General features: G+C 47.6%; 1 protein-coding gene across 1 annotated transcript in view; it reads left to right on the top strand.

Annotated features, from left to right (window-relative positions):
- The window catches only part of TICRR (TOPBP1 interacting checkpoint and replication regulator), a 213,342-nt gene that overhangs the window by 178,086 nt on the left and 15,484 nt on the right, over positions 1-19,772 (top strand). Inside the window, 2 exon segments of the mRNA XM_030189695.1 lie at positions 371-2,387; positions 2,390-2,740. Of these exon segments, the coding sequence (XP_030045555.1) occupies positions 371-2,387; positions 2,390-2,740 (2,368 nt within the window).

The following is a 19,772-nucleotide window of genomic DNA, read 5'->3' on the forward strand; positions in this document are numbered from 1 at the left end:
AGTGGATTCATGGTTCACTACAAGTATGAATGAACTTAACTATTCTGAAGTCATACGGTCTTTTTCTCCTCCTTAACACAGTTGTTGGTTAACTAAACTATGCTGCTGTTATAATACCCATTCTCTGCCCAGCAGTTTTCAGTACTTTTTATATTCTATATCCCACCCCTCTCTCCTATGCTTCATCATGTATATTTACCCACCTCCTGAACGTCACCTCATGCATCTGTTGAAATTGACTCTAGCTCTTGAAAGCTCATGCCTCAATAAATTGGTTAGTCTATAAGATACAGTGCTCTTGTATTATTTTTGTTACCGCAGACTAATAGATACCCTTGTAAAAGCTAATGTTCTCTTATAATCTTTACAGACTCCTGGAAAACCTTCTAGTAGAACACCCCAGAAGCCTCAGAGTTCCACGGGAAATAGAATGTTAAGGAAATCTCAGTTGGCACATGCTCTTCAAAGTAATCACAACACTTCAGAAGAAATTGCTTTAAGTCCACCAGTCAGGAAGACAGCAGCCAAGCGTTTGGGAAAATATTTTTCTCCTTCTGAAGCTGTGGATCAGCCTTTCAAACCTAATGGAGCAAGGGTTGAATGTTTAGCTCAACTATCTCCTGGAAAAGACACATTTTCAAAGGAAAGTATTTCTTCACTCTTAAACCAAGCTCTTGAATTACATTCTCCAGAAAAAGAAAGAGACTATAAAACAAATGTTCTCAGGAGCTCTTTTGGAACACCTAGAAGAACACTCAGTCTAACTACTCCTGTCAAGTCAAGGCCTAACACTCCATGCACACCAGTAAAGATACAAGAATTGCAGACTCCAGATAGGAACTCTATGCGGACCCCTCAGAATCTTCCAATCTCTTCATCCTTGGTTTCCTCAGACAAGAGTTTACATGCAGAAAAACTGGTTCTGAAGATTCGAAGAAACCCAAATAAAAGTAGTATGGTAGCTTCTCATGCGTCAGAAGTTATGCTCAATATAAATTGTCCTAGCGTAAGTAGAAATCCAAAGGATGCTTCTGATGTTTTATCACCTTCAAAGAGTAGTAGTGTTCTTCCTGTTGAATTTTCCAGTATTTTAAAATCTCCATCTAGAAAAGCAATCACAGACTCTCTTTCCAGAGTTGAAAGCAGGCAACCAATTAATGCATTCTGTGAGATTCCCCAAAAATCTTTAAATTCTGAAAATATTGCTATGGTTTCATCTCGGAAATCATTAAAAGTTCCAGTTTCTCCAGGAAAGATACCAGAAAATTCAATAGGCCAAAAAGAAACTGAAGAAAATTTATTTTCTCTGCACCAATCACAAATTTTTAGGGATAGGGAGGAATTGAATACTAATAAAAACATTAACCTTTCTGAGAATTTTATTTTTGATGGATCAAAATTGTCTGACAATTTATCATTAGTAGCAGAGGTGCTGACTCCCCCCAAAAATGAAGGAACTTTTTCTTGTAGCCCTATAAGTAAAGAATGTTCTCAGATATCCTCTGATGTCATTCTCGTACGTGAAAAGTTGAATTTATCATCTTTAACCAAATCAGGAGCATCAGAATCTCAGACAAAAGAAAGCATTGATATTTCAGAAGCCAGAGTTCTAGCAGCAGAAGGATCTGGGCTGAAGATGAAACTCCTTGTTACACGTAAACCCTCAGTCACTGAAACTGTCAACACTTTGTCTACAGCACTATGCTCTGAAGGATTTTTGAATGATGTATATTCCCCCGTTTATAAACTTCGGTGTACTCCTGATAGGAGGCAGAGACAGGCTGCAGCACGTCTAGGTTCTCCTAAATTTACCTCAAAGTTTTCTACGCCTAAGAGTGAGTGCAAGTCAGTCCCTGCTGTTACCCCAACCTATGAAGTTGAGCTTGAAATGCAGGCTTCAGGCCTGCCCAAACTTCGTTTTAAGAGAACAGACTCTAACACAGCACTGGATATTATGACGAAAAAGAAAAGCCCAACTCCAAGGATACTCTACAAACATAAGGGGGATGAAAGTCCCTTTAGTGAGCCTAATGGAACGTGGTGCAGTAGACATGTGGGCAAAATAGAATCGGCCTGTGTTTCTCCATCCAGCTTTCGTTCCAGTACTCCGGGAAAAAGTGGCATGCAGACTTATATCTGTCAGTCTTATACACCAACTAGGTGTGTCTCAACTAGCAGTTCCCCATCTCATCCAGATGTTGGCGTTCCCTGGACTCCATCTCCAAAGCCCATGGTTGCTGACACCATTAAAAACTGGCCAAGGAGAAAAAGAGCTGCAGCTGCCATTCCTATCCACTCAGTTGGGAAAAATGAAAAGAACCAAGAGTTAAGAGATATTGTACCTACAGGTGAAGAGGAGGCAGAATCCATTTCAAAGCACCACAGCAATAAAACTTGGTCCTGGAGGAATTTGAGCTAGATGGTGTTAGCAAGCTTCAAGACCAATCTCCTACCACGGAGTGGGAAGAGAGAACTGAGGAGAGCATTTCTCATGGGATATTTGGCCTGAAATCAAGAAAACGAAGGCGTAATTACAGCTCCCGTGAAAAAGTAGTACACCAGGAATTTAAAAAGGTTTGCACAAATAAAAATGAAGACCTGGATCTTGCCAGAGGGACTTATATAGAGCAAAGTGGAGCAGCAGCAGGGAAGAAATTTAAATCTAGCAGCAGGAATGTGTCTTCCTCAAGTTCTACACAGCACATTTCTCTGGGTGATGATGATGTCTTCGTTAATGACGGTATTCATTTGTATTTTATTTACTTACAGACTAGAAGTGGTCTAAGTAAGGCCATCAGATTGGTGATGTGCCTTCATTCTAAATCCTGTGAAGTAAAATGTAAGAACTTAAATGTGTACTATGAGAATGGGGCCTGAGAGAGACATTAGATGTATCAAATACATAAATAATGTAAAAGGTGAAAGTATATTTCAAGGGAATAAGTTCTAGCCTAAGGCCATAATAGGAGTCTAAATTAGGAGAAGACAAATGTGTTTTTAATTCCTTTAAAGGGTGGTAGATACAGAACAGCCTCCCAGTAGAGAATGGGGAGGCAAAATTGGTATTGGAATTTGAGAAAGCATGGGATAAGCACAAAAATTCAGACTTCAACTAGGATCCACACAGTCTTGCAACAGAGAGAGAATATGGGTAGGCCTTTTACTCTCTGTGGTGCTCATTTCCAAAGCAGATGGATGTCTCAAAATGCCTAAAAAAAAAAAAAAAAAGTCCATCTGCTAAAAACATTCAAATAGCAATGGAGTGTGTTGTAGGCATGTGTTCAGTGGGGCTAGGGAAGGCCTAAAAGTAGGGATATCCAACAGCAATTTTCAAACAGGAAAAAACATCCATGTCTAAAAAGGACTTTTCTATCTAGACCTGTTTCAGGGGTGCTCTGATTGAGCAGCTGACCACTGGAGAGAGAAAGGTATGACCCTTCCTTAAGCCTCCAGTGGTTTCTGTCCCCCCCCCCCCCCCCCCCCTCTCTTCTCTGAAAGTGAAATCAGAAAAGAAAATCTGGCCATTCTGAACAAAACAGCAAGCAGGTCAGAGGAGTAGTCTAGTGGTTAGTGCAATGGACTGTAAAACAAGGGACACAGGTTCAAATCCCATTGTAACTTACTGTACTCAGAGTTCTCAGAGGACAAGCAGGCTGCTTATTCTCACACGTGAGTCGACGTCCGCGTCGGCCCGGGAACCAGCATTTTGCCATAGCAAACACAAAAAAAACTTTGCTAGAGTCTTCTGGTGTGCGTGCATTGCGCATGCGTGGACTGATTTCTTGCCCACTGTGCAAGCGCATACCCAAGTTACTTTTTTCCGAGTTCCTCCTGTGTTCCTCATGTTTGGCCCGGGAAAGAGTTCTCAGCGAATTTTTCACGTATTTTTTACTTATATATATATATATATATATATATATATATATATATATATATATACAGTGGGGGAAATAAGTATTTGATCCCTTGCTGATTTTGTAAGTTTGCCCACTGACAAAGACATGAGCAGCCCATAATTGAAGGGTAGGTTATTGGTAACAGTGAGAGATAGCACATCACAAATTAAATCCGGAAAATCACATTGTGGAAAGTATATGAATTTATTTGCATTCTGCAGAGGGAAATAAGTATTTAATCCCTCTGGCAAACAAGACCTAATACTTGGTGGCAAAACCCTTGTTGGCAAGCACAGCGGTCAGACGTCTTCTGTAGTTGATGATGAGGTTTGCACACATGTCAGGAGGAATTTTGGTCCACTCCTCTTTGCAGATCATCTCTAAATCATTAAGAGTTCTGGGCTGTCGCTTGGCAACTCGCATCTTCAGCTCCCTCCATAAGTTTTCAATGGGATTAAGGTCTGGTGACTGGCTAGGCCACTCCATGACCCTAATGTGCTTCTTCCTGAGCCACTCCTTTGTTGCCTTGGCTGTATGTTTTGGGTCATTGTCGTGCTGGAAGACCCAGCCACGACCCATTTTTAAGGCCCTGGCGGAGGGAAGGAGGTTGTCACTCAGAATTGTACGGTACATGGCCCCATCCATTCTCCCATTGATGCGGTGAAGTAGTCCTGTGCCCTTAGCAGAGAAACACCCCCAAAACATAACATTTCCACCTCCATGCTTGACAGTGGGGACGGTGTTCTTTGGGTCATAGGCAGCATTTCTCTTCCTCCAAACACGGCGAGTTGAGTTCATGCCAAAGAGCTCAATTTTTGTCTCATCTGACCACAGCACCTTCTCCCAATCACTCTCGGCATCATCCAGGTGTTCACTGGCAAACTTCAGACGGGCCGTCACATGTGCCTTCCGGAGCAGGGGGACCTTGCGGGCACTGCAGGATTGCAATCCGTTATGTCGTAATGTGTTACCAATGGTTTTCGTGGTGACAGTGGTCCCAGCTGCCTTGAGATCATTGACAAGTTCCCCCCTTGTAGTTGTAGGCTGATTTCTAACCTTCCTCATGATCAAGGATACCCCACGAGGTGAGATTTTGCGTGGAGCCCCAGATCTTTGTCGATTGACAGTCATTTTGTACTTCTTCCATTTTCTTACTATGGCACCAACAGTTGTCTCCTTCTCGCCCAGCGTCTTACTGATGGTTTTGTAGCCCATTCCAGCCTTGTGCAGGTGTATGATCTTGTCCCTGACATCCTTAGACAGCTCCTTGCTCTTGGCCATTTTGTAGAGGTTAGAGTCTGACTGATTCACTGAGTCTGTGGACAGGTGTCTTTCATACAGGTGACCATTGCCGACAGCTGTCTGTCATGCAGGTAACGAGTTGATTTGGAGCATCTACCTGGTCTGTAGGGGCCAGATCTCTTACTGGTTGGTGGGGGATCAAATACTTATTTCCCTCTGCAGAATGCAAATAAATTCATATACTTTCCACAATGTGATTTTCCGGATTTAATTTGTGATGTGCTATCTCTCACTGTTACCAATAACCTACCCTTCAATTATGGGCTGCTCATGTCTTTGTCAGTGGGCAAACTTACAAAATCAGCAAGGGATCAAATACTTATTTCCACCACTGTATAGGTATATATATATATTCGGACCCCTTTTTTATAGAATCCTTAGTCTTTTTTGTTCAATTTTAAGATTCCTTTCTTTTTTGACGCAGCAGGCTTTAGGCCGCACGGTCGGGTTTCTCCTTTTGTGCCCCTTTTTATTGGTATGATTGAGTCTTTTGATTTCGCCTAAGCCGTTTTCCTTCCGTGTCATCGAGGACACCCAGCGGCTTCAAACGTTGTACTCGGTGCAACCGGACAATCTCAGGTACCACTACCCATTCCTGGTGTATCCAGTGCCTTGGGCCTGACCACAGCCCAGCTTCTTGTGCTCTGTCTCTTCGTATGAAGAAACGTACCCCAGTAGCTCAAGAAGCCCGCGAGAAAGTTTTTGGGGCTCGGTCTGGTCCTTTGACGTCGACATCGAGGGGAAGCATCGACGTCAGGAGCAGAGGTAATGGCTGCTGAGAGGCCAAGACAATGCTGGGAGCAGTGAGGCATGGAGTGGTTCTCCACCTGTCTCGAGGCCTCCTGCTATGCAGGCCCCCCACCCGGGACCGACTATCGTTGGATCCGACCCCAAGGAGACGTGAGGATTCCACGTTGTCCTCATCGGCACTGAGGAGCCTCGGTGACTGGCATCAAGCGAAGGCAAAGAAGCACCATCATCGATCTCCTTCGACACAAGGTGCTGGGAGCTCCTGGGCGTCTAAGGATTCGGCACCTGAAAAGCGTCGGCGCCAAGAGGATCACTCCCCTTCCATACAGGAGGTGCCAATGTGTCGGCCTCTTAGCAGCCTAGTTACCTGCACCTGAGCCTCAGCAGATTCTGCCACTGGCTGATTCACCGACCCCACAGCCTTCTCTGATGGCTCTCGACGAGCGCATCCAGGACCTACTTCTGGAAGGACTGCTGCGACAGTCTGCCTCAGTGCCGGGGGTGCTTGTGCCTTCCGTGCAGTCTGCTGCAGCGGTGTCTGGCCCTTCACCTGCGGTGAGGTCCCAGTCCTTGCTGCTGCAAGTCGGCTGCCACCCAAGTTGACTCCCCTTCGACGTCGGTGAAGGAAGCTTTGCTGCAGTCCATGTGGGCATCAGCCTCTCAACATCACCATCGAGGATGGCGATCCTTGGTGTCGAGGCAGGCTCAGTCTCGGAGTTCCCTTAGGGAGGTACTTTCCGATACTGAAGAGGAGCGTTCATGGGAGTCAGAGGGAGATCCCAGATACTTTTCTTCCGATGAGGAGACTGTCTCCTCCTGAGACTTTCCTTTACATCTTTTGTCCAGGAAATGGCTACGGCTATTCCATTCCCTATGGAGGTGGAGGATGAGCCCAGTGTTGAGATGCTCGAGGTCCTGGACTATCCCTCTCCACCTGCTGTGACTGCTCCTTTGCATAAGGTACTGAAGGAAGTCCTTATGCGGAACTGGTCGTTCCCTCTGTCAGGCCCCATGATCCCGAATAAAGCTGATTCCCAGTATCAGATCCACGGTGAACCTGGGTTGATGAGGTCTCAGTTACCCCACAATTCTATGGTGGTGGACTCCGCCCTCAAGAGAACCAAGAGTACTAGAGACTGTGCCTTGGCGCCCCCAGGCAGAGAAGTTAGGACCTTGGACTCTTTTGGGACGAAGATGTATCAGGCCGCTATGTTCGCTGCCTATATCCAGTCCTACTAGCTCTTCACGAGTGTACACTTGCGGAACTCGGTGAGCCATCTGTCTAGCTTGGGTTGATGCCCTCATTCGAGCAGGCTGAGCTTTTTCGCCAGGTGGTCAGGCAGCAGAAGGTGTGTCATAAATTCCTGGCCAGGGGCGCTTACGACTTTTCTGATGTGGCATCCAGAATCGCTGCTCAGGGCATAGTGATGCGCAGACTCTCATGGCTGCATGTCTCTGACCTGGATCATACGATCCAGCAGCGGATGGTGGATGTACCTTGCTGGGGGGGATAATCTTTTTGGAGAAAAAGTAGAGGATCTTGTTGAACAGATCAAGAAGCATAATAATGCTATGGATTCTCTTTCCCACCGGGCACCTTCTGCTACAACCTCCTCAACTAGGAGGTATTGTGGTGGAAAGCGGAGTGCTCCCTATTCCTATGCTAGGCGTAGGTACACTCCAGCTTCTCAGTAGCCTACCCATGCTCAGCCCCAGCGTGCTCGTTCTCGTCAACAGTGTGCGCCTGAGGCCCCTGCTGCTCCCCAGCAAAAGCAAGGGACGGGCTTTTGACTGTCTCCAGTTAAGCATAGCCTCAGTAAAAGTATCCATGCTGGATGGCTTGCCGGTTGGGGGGGAGGTTAATGTTTTTTTACCAAAGGTGGCCTCGTAATCTCTAACTGGTGGGTTCTTCAAATAGTCCAGTTAGGATACACCCTCAATCTGGAATCCAAACCTCCAAATTGCCCACCGGAAGCTCATCCTTACAGCTCCCAGAACAGGCAGGTACTTGCAGAGGAACTCTCCGCCCTTCTAATGGGCCATGCAGTCAAACCCGTTCCACCACGAGAAGAAGGGCTGGGATTCTATTCCAGGTACTTGCTTGTGCAAAAGAAAACAGGGGGCATGCGTCCCATCCTAGACCTAAGGGCCCTGAACAAATTCCTAGTCCGAGAAAAGTTCAGGATGGTTTCCCTGGGCACTCTTCTTCCCATGATTCAAGAAAGCGATTGGCTATGCTCTCTGGACTTAAAGGATGCTTACACGCACATCTCAATACTTCCAGCTCACAGGAAGTACCTTCGATTTCGGCTGGGAACACAGCACTTTCAGTACTATGTACTGCCCTTTGGCCTGGCGTCTGCGCCCAGAGTGTTTACAAAGTGTCTAGCAGTAGTCGCAGTGTCGCTACGCAGACTGGGAGTGCATGTGTTTCCTTATCTCGATGATTGGTGAAGAGCACCTCGGAGAACGGTGCTCTCGAGTCCATGCGAATGACTATTCAGGTGCTAAAGCTACTGGGGTTCGTAGTAAATTACTCCAAGTCCCATCTCTCTCTTGTTCAAAAATTGGAGTTCATTGGAGCACTGCTGGACACGAAGACAGCTCAAGCTTATCTCCCTGAGACAAGGGCAGACAACCTCCTGTCCCTAGTGTCCACAGTTCGAGTGTTTCAGCAGGTCACAGCTCGTCAGATGTTGAGACTTTTGGGGCACATGGCCTCCACAGTTCATGTAACACCCATGGCACGTCTACATATGAGATCAGCTCAATGGACCCAAGCTTCCCAGTGGTGTCAAGCTGCAGGGAATCTGGAGGATGTGATCCAACTGTCCACTGATTTTGAAATTCTCTTCAACGGTGGACATTCCGGTCCAATTTGACCATGGGACAACCATTCCAAATTCCTCAGCCACAAAAAGTGCTGACGACGGATGCATCCCTCCTAGGGTGGGGAGCTCATGTGGATGGGCTTTACACTCAAGGGGTCCTTCCGGGAAACAGGTCTTCAGATCAGCCTGGAATTACGAGCGATCTTGAACCGCTCTAAAGGCTTTCAGATATCGGCTGTCCAACCAAATCATTTTGATTCAAACAATCAGGTTGCAATGTACTACACCAACATGCAGGGGGCATCGGATCTCGCCCTCTGTATAAATATGGTACAGGCCTGAGGCCTACTACCCAGCCTGGGACTTGCTGGAAGAGCTTTGCCCAACCTAAGGGTTGCTGGGTAAGACAGGCCAAGGGAAGAATTGGTTTTAAAAGTGCATTTTCTAAACTGACTTTAGTGTGATGGATGGAAATAGACTCTGACCACATAACAGGTGCATGAAAAAGCAGAAGTGAGAAAGAACATTGTGGTTAAAGAAAACTGGCCATCTGCCGGAAAAAGGTGGAGGACTGTTCCAAGGGTAAAATTATCAAAATCTGTGGTTAAGAGAAAAAAGTGTCATCCGGACACCTGGGCCATTTACGTAGAAGTAGTTTTTTTAGAACTCCATAGAACCTAATGGAAGAAAAGAGTATAAATATGGTTGGCATTTGGCATGTGAGAGAAGAGTTAGAGACCAGAGATTGATCCCTGTGAAAGACCTCTCCTTAAGAATTCATTACTCTATGTAATCCTGATTTGGGTGAGTAATAAACTTGAATCTGTCTCTCATCTTCCTTATTTTCTACCTATAGGGAAACTATTAATCTAATATGGACAACAAGAAGATTAACTAGAATAAAATGACAAGCCTTTTGGGTCTGACTGGGGAAATGTTTATCCCTAGACAGACCCTTAACAGAATTGTCTGGGCCATAATTGGTCCATGGTTATTCACTTTAAATTGGAGGTTAGTGGGTTCAATGATTGGAGTCAGGTGGGGTTACTAACAGCCTTCCCCACATAAGCCTGGATTTAGGGGACATAGGAACCCAGTAAATTCATGTGTCAGGAAGCTGTCCAGATGTGGCTTTCGGCACGCCTTCAAGGCATGCATCTCCAAGCCACTTATCTGGCGCATGTAAACCACAGACCAAGCAGGGTAATGCAACCTCACGAGTGGTCACTGAATATGGGCATAGCCCGCAAGATATTCCGAGCATGGGGCACCCCCTCGGTGGATCTTTTTGCCACTCAAATCAATCACAAGGTCCCTCAGTTCTGTTCCATGCTTCAGGCCCATGACAGACTAACGTCAGACACCTTTCTCCTTCATTGGGGAACAGGCCTTCTGTATGCCTATCCTCCCATACCTCTAGGGGGAGAGACTTTGCTGAAACTCAAGCAAGACCATGGAACCATGATCATGATCACATCCTTCTGGCTGTGTCAGATTTGGTTCCCTCTTCTGGAGTTGTCCTCCGAGGAACGGTGGAGATTGGAGTGTTTTCCATCACTCAGAACGAGGGGTCGCTTCTACATCCTAACCTCCAGTCTCTGGCTCTCACAGCCTGGATATTGAGACCTTAGAATTCGCCTTCTTGAGTCTTTCAGAGGGTGTCTCCTGAGTCGTGCTTGCTTCCAGAAAAGATTCCACGAAGAGGTGTTACTCTTTCAAATGGAGGAGGTTTGCCATCTGGTGTGACAGCAAGGCCCTAGATCCTCTCTCTTGTCCTACACAGACCCTGCTTGAATACCTTTTACACTTGTCAGAGTCTGGTCTCAAGACCAACTCTGTAAGGGTTCACCTCAGTGCAATTAGTGCTTATCATCGACGTGTAGAGGGTAAGCCTCTCTCTAGACAGTCTTTAGTTGTCCGCTTCATGAGAGGTTTGCTTTTGTCAAAGCCCCCTGTCAGACCTCTGCCAGTGTCATGGGATCTCAATTTCGTTCTCACCCAGCTGATGAAAACTCCTTTGAGCCACTGAATTCCTGCCATCTGAAGTACTTGACCTGAAGGTCACTTTCTTCGTGGCTGTTACTTCAGCTCGTAGGGTCAGTGAGCTTCAGGCCTTAATAGTGGATGTACTTTATACTAAGTTTCATCGCAACAGAGTAGTCCTCCGCACGCACCCTAAGTTCCTACCAAAGGTGGTGTCGGAGTTCCATCTGAACCAGTCAATTGTCTTGCCAACATTTTTTCCCCAATCCTCATGCCCACCCTGGCGAAAGCAGCTTGCACACCTTGGACTGCAAGAGAGCATTAGCCTTTTACGTGGAGCGGACAAAACCCTTCAGACAATCCGCCCAGTTGAAGAGATTTGCAAAGCTGCAACGTGGTCTTCAGTCCACACATTCACATCTCACTACTGCCTTCAGCAGGATACCCAACGCGAAAGTCGGTTTGGGCAGTCAGTGCTGCAGAATCTGTTTGGGTCTAGAATCCAACTCCACCCCCCCAGACCGGTTTTTTATTCTATTCCAAGCTGCACTCTCGGCTAGCTCTATAGTTTTCAGGTTAACCTATGTTAAGTCCTCGCCGTTGCGAGGCCCAGTTGACCAATGTTTATTGTTTTGTGTGACCCTGGATGCTAAAGATACCCCACGTGTGAGAATAAGCAGCCTACTTGTCCTCGGAGAAAGCAAAGATACTTACCTGTAGCAGGTATTCTCCGAGGACAGCAGGCTGATTATTCTCACAATCCCTCCCACCTCCCCTTTGGAATTGTTATGGTTATTTATGCTTTTTGATTTAACTGAGGTACGCGCTCGCGCAGCGGGTGGAAAGTCAGCGCATGTGCTGTGCACTCTGCACGCACATCAGAAGACTCTAGCAAAGTATTTTGTCTTTGCTATGGCAAAATGCCAGTTCCTGGGCCCACGCAGACATCAACCCACATGTGAGAATAATCAGCCTGTTGTCCTCGGAGAATACCTGCTAAAGGTAAGTATCTTCGCTATATGACACCTGCAAGCCTGAAGGCAATTGAAGTGGTATACATTAAGGTACAGTAGGTATTTTTCTGTTCTTGAGAGGGAAAACATTTTCAAAAAAAAAAAATTTACAGTGGGATTTGAATCTGTCCCTTGGTTTACAGTCCTCTTCCCTAACCACTAAGCTGCTACTCTGTTCTGCAAGGATATCTATGTGGCTGTTTTAATAAGAATGCTTATGTGGCTGTTTAATAAGATAAACACAGTTTAGCAGTAAGTAGGCATTAAATATTCATTTATAAAGGAGGAAAAACGCCTCAAGAAGCACCTCTACCATAGATAGACTGGCAGAGGGCTAGGGCTTCTTCATCGTAGGCTAAAAAACCTCCTTCTTCATTAAACTTAACTGTTTAGCAAAATCCAAAAACAGGCACTGACTGCCTTGTTGGATTGAAAACCTTTTAACTTAGGCAGGCTCGCTCTTCAGCTGGGATCGTGGTTGTCAACAGGCCCTGTTTCGCCTTAGCTGCTTCAGAACCACTGATCTCGTGCTGCCAGAAAAATAGGAGAAAAATCATTTCACGCATTGGTTTCCTTCATGTTTAATCTTTTCACTCATACAAAACACCTTGACTTACAATCCGTTCACTCTGCCGAGGGTCGCATGAAGGGCAATCACACTTCCAACATGGCGGCCGTAAGTACTCCTCATGACGTCACAAGCTGTCGTTAATGACCTATCAGAACTCTTCAAAACTAAAAAAGGTGAAACCACTCAATCTTCCCATTGAGTCCAACAGGGGCTAGAGAATTTAAACGAAATATCCACTGTTGTTCTTTCCTAAGAAGCCATAACCGGGCTGCTTCTTCTTGCATGTCGGATCTGACTTGTTGCAGTACAATACACCTTAATGAATCAAAGCTATGAGCCAACTCTGTGCAGTGGACTGCTAAAGGTGATGTAGTCTTCTTAGTAAAAAATCACACTCTTATGTTCAGTCAACCTGACAAAAAACTGACGTGAGGTTTGACCAACATACAGTTTATGACATGGGCATTTTATACAATGAACTACCCCTTTTGACTTACAAGTGGTGTCAGTATAGAGAGCAAATTTGTGTCCAGTAGGCGGATCTATTATATCACTCTCCTCTAACATCATTGGGCACATCTGGCAATTACCACAGCGTTTATGTCCTCCAAAACTATGAGTCTGTACTGGTTTTGGAGTGGCAGAATATAGCATTTCTTTTAAATTGCTCCCTCTGCTATACGCCATTCTTACCGGAGAATCTGCAAACTGTGGCAACGTTTGTATTATATTCCAGTGTCTTCAGATAATACTTGCTACATTTCCAGCCGTTGAAGTATATTTTTGCACATAAGTAAAAACTGGTGCTTTTTGATCACTATCTCTTTTACTGGGCTATAACAACAACTCCCTGTTGGTAAATTTCGGCTCTGTTGTATGCAGCTTTTACCACTCCTTTAGGATATCCTCTCTCTATCAAACAATTACTTAAACTTTTGGCTTGATGACGAAAATTACTGTTGCCAGAACAGATCCTTCGATATCGCAAAAATTGCGCGAAGGGTAAATTATCTTTCAATGCTTTCGGATGACAACTGGTATAATATAAAAGTGTGTTGCGGTCCGTCTCTCTCTTAAAAACTGAAGTCTCAAACTGACCATACATCTTCCACACTTTGACATCCAGAAATGTTAATTCATGCATATCTGCTTTCATATCTGCTTAATTAATAAGAATGCTGCCAGACAGATGTCCCTGTGGCTTGTTTTCCCCTGTTTATAATTAACACGTTTCAGTTTGTAAAATAGTTGTTCAGGATGGCCATCTCCATCATAAGGACATAAGGAGTCTTTCCTGTTTGGAAATTCAGAAGAGGAAAACAAAAGTTCTGCAGAAAGAGCATTACAGTCCACAAAACCAGAATACACATCTTCTAATAGTTAAAAAGGCTTCTAGTCTTGCCACTTTAAAACACAACCCAACATGGCCACGTTTCGCCTCTCTAGAGGCTACGTCAGGGATTATTTGTATCCCACCTTTTCCCACTTATTAGTAGGCTCAAAGTGGTTTACATAGTTCCGGAGAGGTGGTTACAGACTCCGGTGCGAACAAATACAGTATAGGGGTACTGTTAACAGTGACAAATACAGAATTAAATATCAGTAAATAGGTTGGGGTGATTCATCCCAATCAAAATGCTAGGGTGTGTTGGGGTTAAGTACTATTATTATTGTTTGTTGCATTTGTATCCCACATTATCCCACCTCTTTGCAGGCTCAATGTGGCTTGCAATACATCATGAATAGTGAGAATACATGGGAAAGTGTACATTTAGTATAACAGAAGGATTTTGGGTAACATGAATGGTAGAACATGATAGTACATTAGCAAGCAATCATAGTAAGAAATATTTGAGAATTGTATAAGAATTATATAGAAAACTAGTAAAAAAAGGCCCGTTTCTGAAAGCAATGAAACGGGCGCTAGCCAGGTTTTCCTCAGAGTGTGTGTGTGAGAGTGAGTGTGTGATAGAGAGAGAGAGTGAATGTGTGACTGTGTGTGACAGAGTGAGGCTGGGCGCGACAGTGTGTGTGTGACAATGACAGTTAGTGGCAGGGCCCCCCAACCCCACTCTCTCCCATTTCCCCCTCCCAGTTGTAGTGTTTTGTGTACCAGTTGCAGTGTTTTCCGTGCCCCTCCCTCTCAGTTAGTGCCTGTTCCTGCAGCACCATCGGCAGGTGGGGGGGTGGGGGGAACCCCTGAAGCAGCTTCAGAGAGATGTAGTAAGACCTGCCGTCAGCATGGAAAATATATTGTAATATAGCTGGTTTTATATTTGATCAAAAAGATTTGCAAGCATTACATTTTTGACAGTTGCACAATTTTATTAGATTTATGATCTATTTGCATTGGTTGATCAATAAGGATCTAATTAATGTTCATGTGTTTTGCGACGTTTTATAATGGGGGAGCAGTACTTTTGAAGTTTCAACCCAAATAGTTTAAAAATTCGCTGTTGTTTAGTTAGTTCAGGAAAAGTAAATTCGTTTGCCAGTATTTTAGAGATGTTATGGTAGCCCCTTGCATTCAGACTATTATTGCAGGAGGCGGGTCAATTTGGGCTTACCATCTGCTGATTGGATCTTTGGCCACACGTCATCATGTTACTCACTGGATTTAAGATAGCTGTTCCTTTGGCTGGTACTTTTGGCAATTTTTTGAAGTGACGGCGTTTATTGTGTAGTGTTTTAATGTGACACTGTTTGGGTAAGTTTTTATGTTTTAAATTGGTTCCTTACATTCTGAATGTTCCTGCCAGCTGTGGAGTACTTTTAATTTGCTTCATCACTTTTAAAAATGTGTTTAAAATTAGTGGCTCTGGTCTTGCATCGGCATTGCAGAGGCAAGTAAGTCCTTTTGTATTTTGTTATATCGTTACCCGCACATTGTGAATCTTCCTGCCAGCTGTGGAGTACTTTATATTTGCGTCATCACTTTAAAAAATGTGTTTAAAATTAGTGGCTCTGGGGCTTGCGTCGGCATTGCGGAGGCAAGTAAGTCCTTTCGTATTTTGTTTTCCATATCATCATGCTGATCAATCCATAGACTGGTGGGTTGTGTCCATCTACCAGCAGGTGGAGATAGAGAGCAATCCTTTTGCCTCCCTATATGTGGTCATGTGCTGCCGGAAACTCCTCAGTATGTTCTCTATCTCAGCAGGTGGTGGTCACACACAGCAGCAGCTCTGGCTAGGCCTCCAAGCCTAATTTTTAGGTTTTGTTGAGTGCCTGGGGTTGAGGGCTCTTCTTGAGCAAGTGCAAACCTGGTGGCACCAGGTCCCTCCTTTTCTCCCCCCTCCCGCTGGCTCCGTTAAAAAAAAAAAAAAATTTTGAACGTCCTTAAAGGCGTTTATTTCGACGTTTATTTAAACGTTTATTGCAGCTACTCACTGGGACACCAGGTCGTTACAGCTCGGAGCGAGAAGCAGGTAATTTTTACCTTTTTTATAGCGGGCAGGGGTTTCCCTGATTGAGCTCCACGTGGCCTATGGCGTCGGAGGGCGAGGGCGCGAAGAATCGCTCCCCGGACCGCGTGTGCGCTCCTAGCGGGGATGCGGGGGTATTAAAGTCTGATTCGCCCTTGTTGGGTATCAGTTCGGAGGCCGGTCAGTGTCCCGGGTCTTCCTCCGGTGCGGCGGTTTTTCCCGCCATAAACGCCCATCCCCCGCTGCTCGCCTCCGCCATCTTGGCCGGCCACTCTGCTCGGACAGCTTCTTCTTGGACCGCCCTTGAGCTGGGAGACGTTCATGCCATGGCCGCCCTTGATTTGGGCGACGGCAAAAAAGCGGCTAAAGTTAAGCGCCGTTCTTCCCGCGCGGCTCCTTCGCGGAGTGTCGCGCCGGACGCCATCTTGGATGTGCAGCATGTTTCTCCCCCGCTCTTACGAGCGCCGGTTGAGGGTGCGTCTAGGGCTGTGGCCCAGGCTGCTGAAGTGCACAGTCTGGGGGGTTTCTCCCCCGAGTTTATTTTGCTGCTGCATCAGGCCTTCCTTATGCAGAACGCTGCCCCTTCTCCCTTGTCCGATAAAGGGGTTGAGGCTCCCGGAAGTAAACGCCCTCGGGTGGATTCCCAGGCCTTAGAGGACGCTGTTTCCTCTGATGTAGATGAGGGCAGCGTATCTGAGTTCTCCCAACGGTCCTTTGCGGATTCCTTGGAGGAGACGGATTCCCGCTCGGATGGAGCGGATGACCCCTCTGCAGTACGGATCTTTCGCTCAGAGGATTTGCCCAACCTGTTAATGCAGGCCATGAGCATTTTAAAGATTTCCTCTCCGGAGGACGTCTCTCCCTCAGCCCCTGTTGGCTCCGCCATTATGCTGGGGACGAAGCGCCCGCCTAGAACCTTCCACGTGCATGATGCCATGCACACCTTAATTTCGGCTCAATGGGATGTCCCGGAAGCGAGCCTCAAAGTGGCTAGGGCTATGTCCCGCCTCTATCCTTTGCCTGAAAGTGAACGTGAGGCCTTTCTTTGGCCTACCGTGGATTCTTTAATCACTGCAGTGACTAAGAAAACGGCGTTGCCGGTGGAAGGTGGCACGGCCCTAAAGGACGCCCAAGACAGAAGATTGGAGGCGGCCTTAAGGTCGTCCTTCGAGGCGGCTGCCTTAAGTTTGCAGGCCTCAGTTTGTGGCTCCTACGTGGCCAGGGCGTGCCTGACGATTGTGCAGCGGGCTTCCCCCTCGGATCCTTCCTTGAGGGCTGATTGGCCGGCCCTGGGATCGGGCTTGGCTTATTTGGCAGACTTGCTGTATGATGTCTTGAGAGCCTCGGCTAAAGGTATGGCTCAGACAGTCTCTGCGCGGCGGTGGCTTTGGCTGAAACATTGGTCTGCGGACCACGCCTCTGTCCCGCCTGGCTAAGTTGCCTTTTAAAGGCAAGCTGCTCTTTGGGGTCGAGCTGGACAAAATTGTGACCGATCTCGGCACGTCTAAAGGCAAGAGGTTACCAGAGGTCAGGGCTCGGGCCAGTGCTCGCCCCGGTATCTCCAGAGGACGGTTTCAGGAAGCCCGTCGGTACCGCCCGGGCAAGTCGCGCTCCTCTGCCCCCTCTTCCTTCAAGAGGAACTTCTCCCCCAAGCAGCATTCCTTTCGCAGAGACCGCCGTCCCGGAGGTGCGCCCTCCGGTCCTCCCCCAGGGTCTCGTACCCAATGACGGTGTCCTGGTCCATGGCCCAGTGCAAATTGGAGGACGCCTGTCCTCGTTTCTGGGCGAGTGGACCAGGGTAACTTCAGACGCTTGGGTGCTGGAAGTCATCAGAGACGGCTACAAGCTAGAGTTCTGCCGACCCTTAAGAGACGGGTTTGTACTCTCTCCCTGCAAGTCTCCGGTCAAAGCTGTAGCAGTGCAGCAGACCTTGGACAATCTGATCCGCCTGGGTGCGGTCGTTCCGGTGCCAGAAAATCAGCTTGGCAAGGGACGTTACTCCATTTACTTTGTGGTACCAAAGAAAGGAGGTTCTGTACGGCCTATCCTCGACCTCAAAGGGGTCAATCGGGCCTTGAAAGTTCGGCACTTTCTCATGGAGACCCTCCGCTCTGTTATAGCGGCAGTGAAGGCAGGGGAGTTCCTGGCATCCTTGGACATCAAGGAAGCGTACTTGCATATTCCCATCTGGCCTCCTCATCAACGCTTTCTGCGTTTTGCAGTCCTGGGCCGACTCTTCCAGTTCAGAGCCCTCCCGTTCGGGTTGGCTACTGCTCCGCGGACCTTCTCCAAAGTAATGGTGGTCATCGCGGCCTTCCTGAGAAAGGAAGGAGTACAAGTCCATCCTTATCTGGACGACTGGTTGATCCGAGCCCCCTCTTATGCAGAGTGCGGTAAAGCTGTGGACCGGGTGATTGCTCTTTTGAGCTCCCTGGGGTGGGTCATCAACTGGGAGAAAAGCCAGCTGCGCCCGACTCAGTCCCTGGAGTATCTGGGAGTTCGATTTGACACCCAATTAGGCAGAGTGTTCCTGCCGGACAATCGGATTGTCAAACGTCAGGCTCAGGTGGACCAGTTCCTAGTAGCCTCTCCGCTCCGGGCTTGGGGCTATGTGCAGCTGTTGGGCTCTATGACGGCCACAATGGAAGTAGTGCCCTGGGCCAGGGCTCATTTGAAACCACTACAACACTCTCTGCTGCAGCGCTGGACTCCGGTGTCGGAGGATTATGCGGTGCGCCTTCCCTTGGACCCAGCAGTGCGCAAGGCGCTGAGCTGGTGGCTGCAGACAGACAAGTTGTCTGCAGGGATGCCTCTTGTGACCCCGGAGTGGATTGTCGTCACGACGGACGCCTCTTTGACGGGCTGGGGAGCCCACTGCTTGGGAAGGACAGCGCAGGGGCTCTGGTCTCCTGCAGAGGCAAAGTGGTCTATCAACCTCCTGGAACTCAGAGCCATTCGGTTGGTGCTTTTGGAGTTCCTCCCGGTACTGGCGCTGAAGCCAGTACGGGTCCTGTCGGACAATGCCACGGCTGTGGCCTATGTCAACCGCCAGGGAGGTACCAAGAGCGCCCCTCTAGCCAAGGAGGCCATGAATCTATGCCAGTGGGCGGAAGCGAACCTGGAACAGCGGTCAGCGGCCCACATTGCCGGAGTCATGAATGTCAAGGCGGACTTTCTCAGTCGCCATACCTTGGATCCCGGAGAGTGGCAGCTATCTGCTCAGGCGTTCTTGGACATCACGAAGCGCTGGGGCCAGCCGAGCCTAGATCTGATGGCGTCATCGGCCAATTGCCAAGTGCCGCGCTTTTTCAGCAGAGGACGGGACCCTCGATCCCTGGGAGTAGATGCTCTTCTCCAACAGTGGCCGACACAGGAGCTTCTCTATGTGTTCCCGCCCTGGCCCATGTTGAGCAGGGTGCTAGACCGGGTGGCAAAGCATCCGGGCCGGATAATCCTGGTGGGTCCGGACTGGCCCAGACGTCCCTGGTATGCGGACTTGATCAGGCTCTCAGTGGACGATCCTCTGCGGCTGCCAGTGGAGCAGGGCCTGTTGCATCAGGGTCCCGTGGTGATGGAGGATCCCTCCCCGTTTGGTCTTACGGCCTGGCTATTGAGCGGCAGCGTCTGAGAAAGAAGGGCTTCTCAGACAAGGTCATCGCCACTATGCTAAGAGCGAGGAAGCGCTCTACTTCTACTGCTTACGCCAGGGTTTGGCGTACCTTTGCAGTATGGTGTGAAGCAGGCTCACTTTCTCCCTTCACTGCTCCAATTTCTTCAGTGTTGGCGTTCCTGCAAGAAGGTCTGGAGAAAGGCCTGTCGCTCAGTTCCCTTAAAGTCCAGGTAGCGGCTCTGGCTTGCTTCAGGGGCCGCCTGAAGGGTGCTTCCCTGGCTTCGCAGCCAGATGTGGTGCGCTTTCTCAAGGGAGTTAATCACCTGCGCCCTCCTCTGCACTCAGTGGTGCCTGCATGGAATCTCAACCTGATGCTAAGAGCCTTGCAGAA

This window comes from Microcaecilia unicolor, chromosome 1, assembly GCF_901765095.1.
Source record: "Microcaecilia unicolor chromosome 1, aMicUni1.1, whole genome shotgun sequence".
NCBI lineage: Eukaryota > Metazoa > Chordata > Amphibia > Gymnophiona > Siphonopidae > Microcaecilia > Microcaecilia unicolor.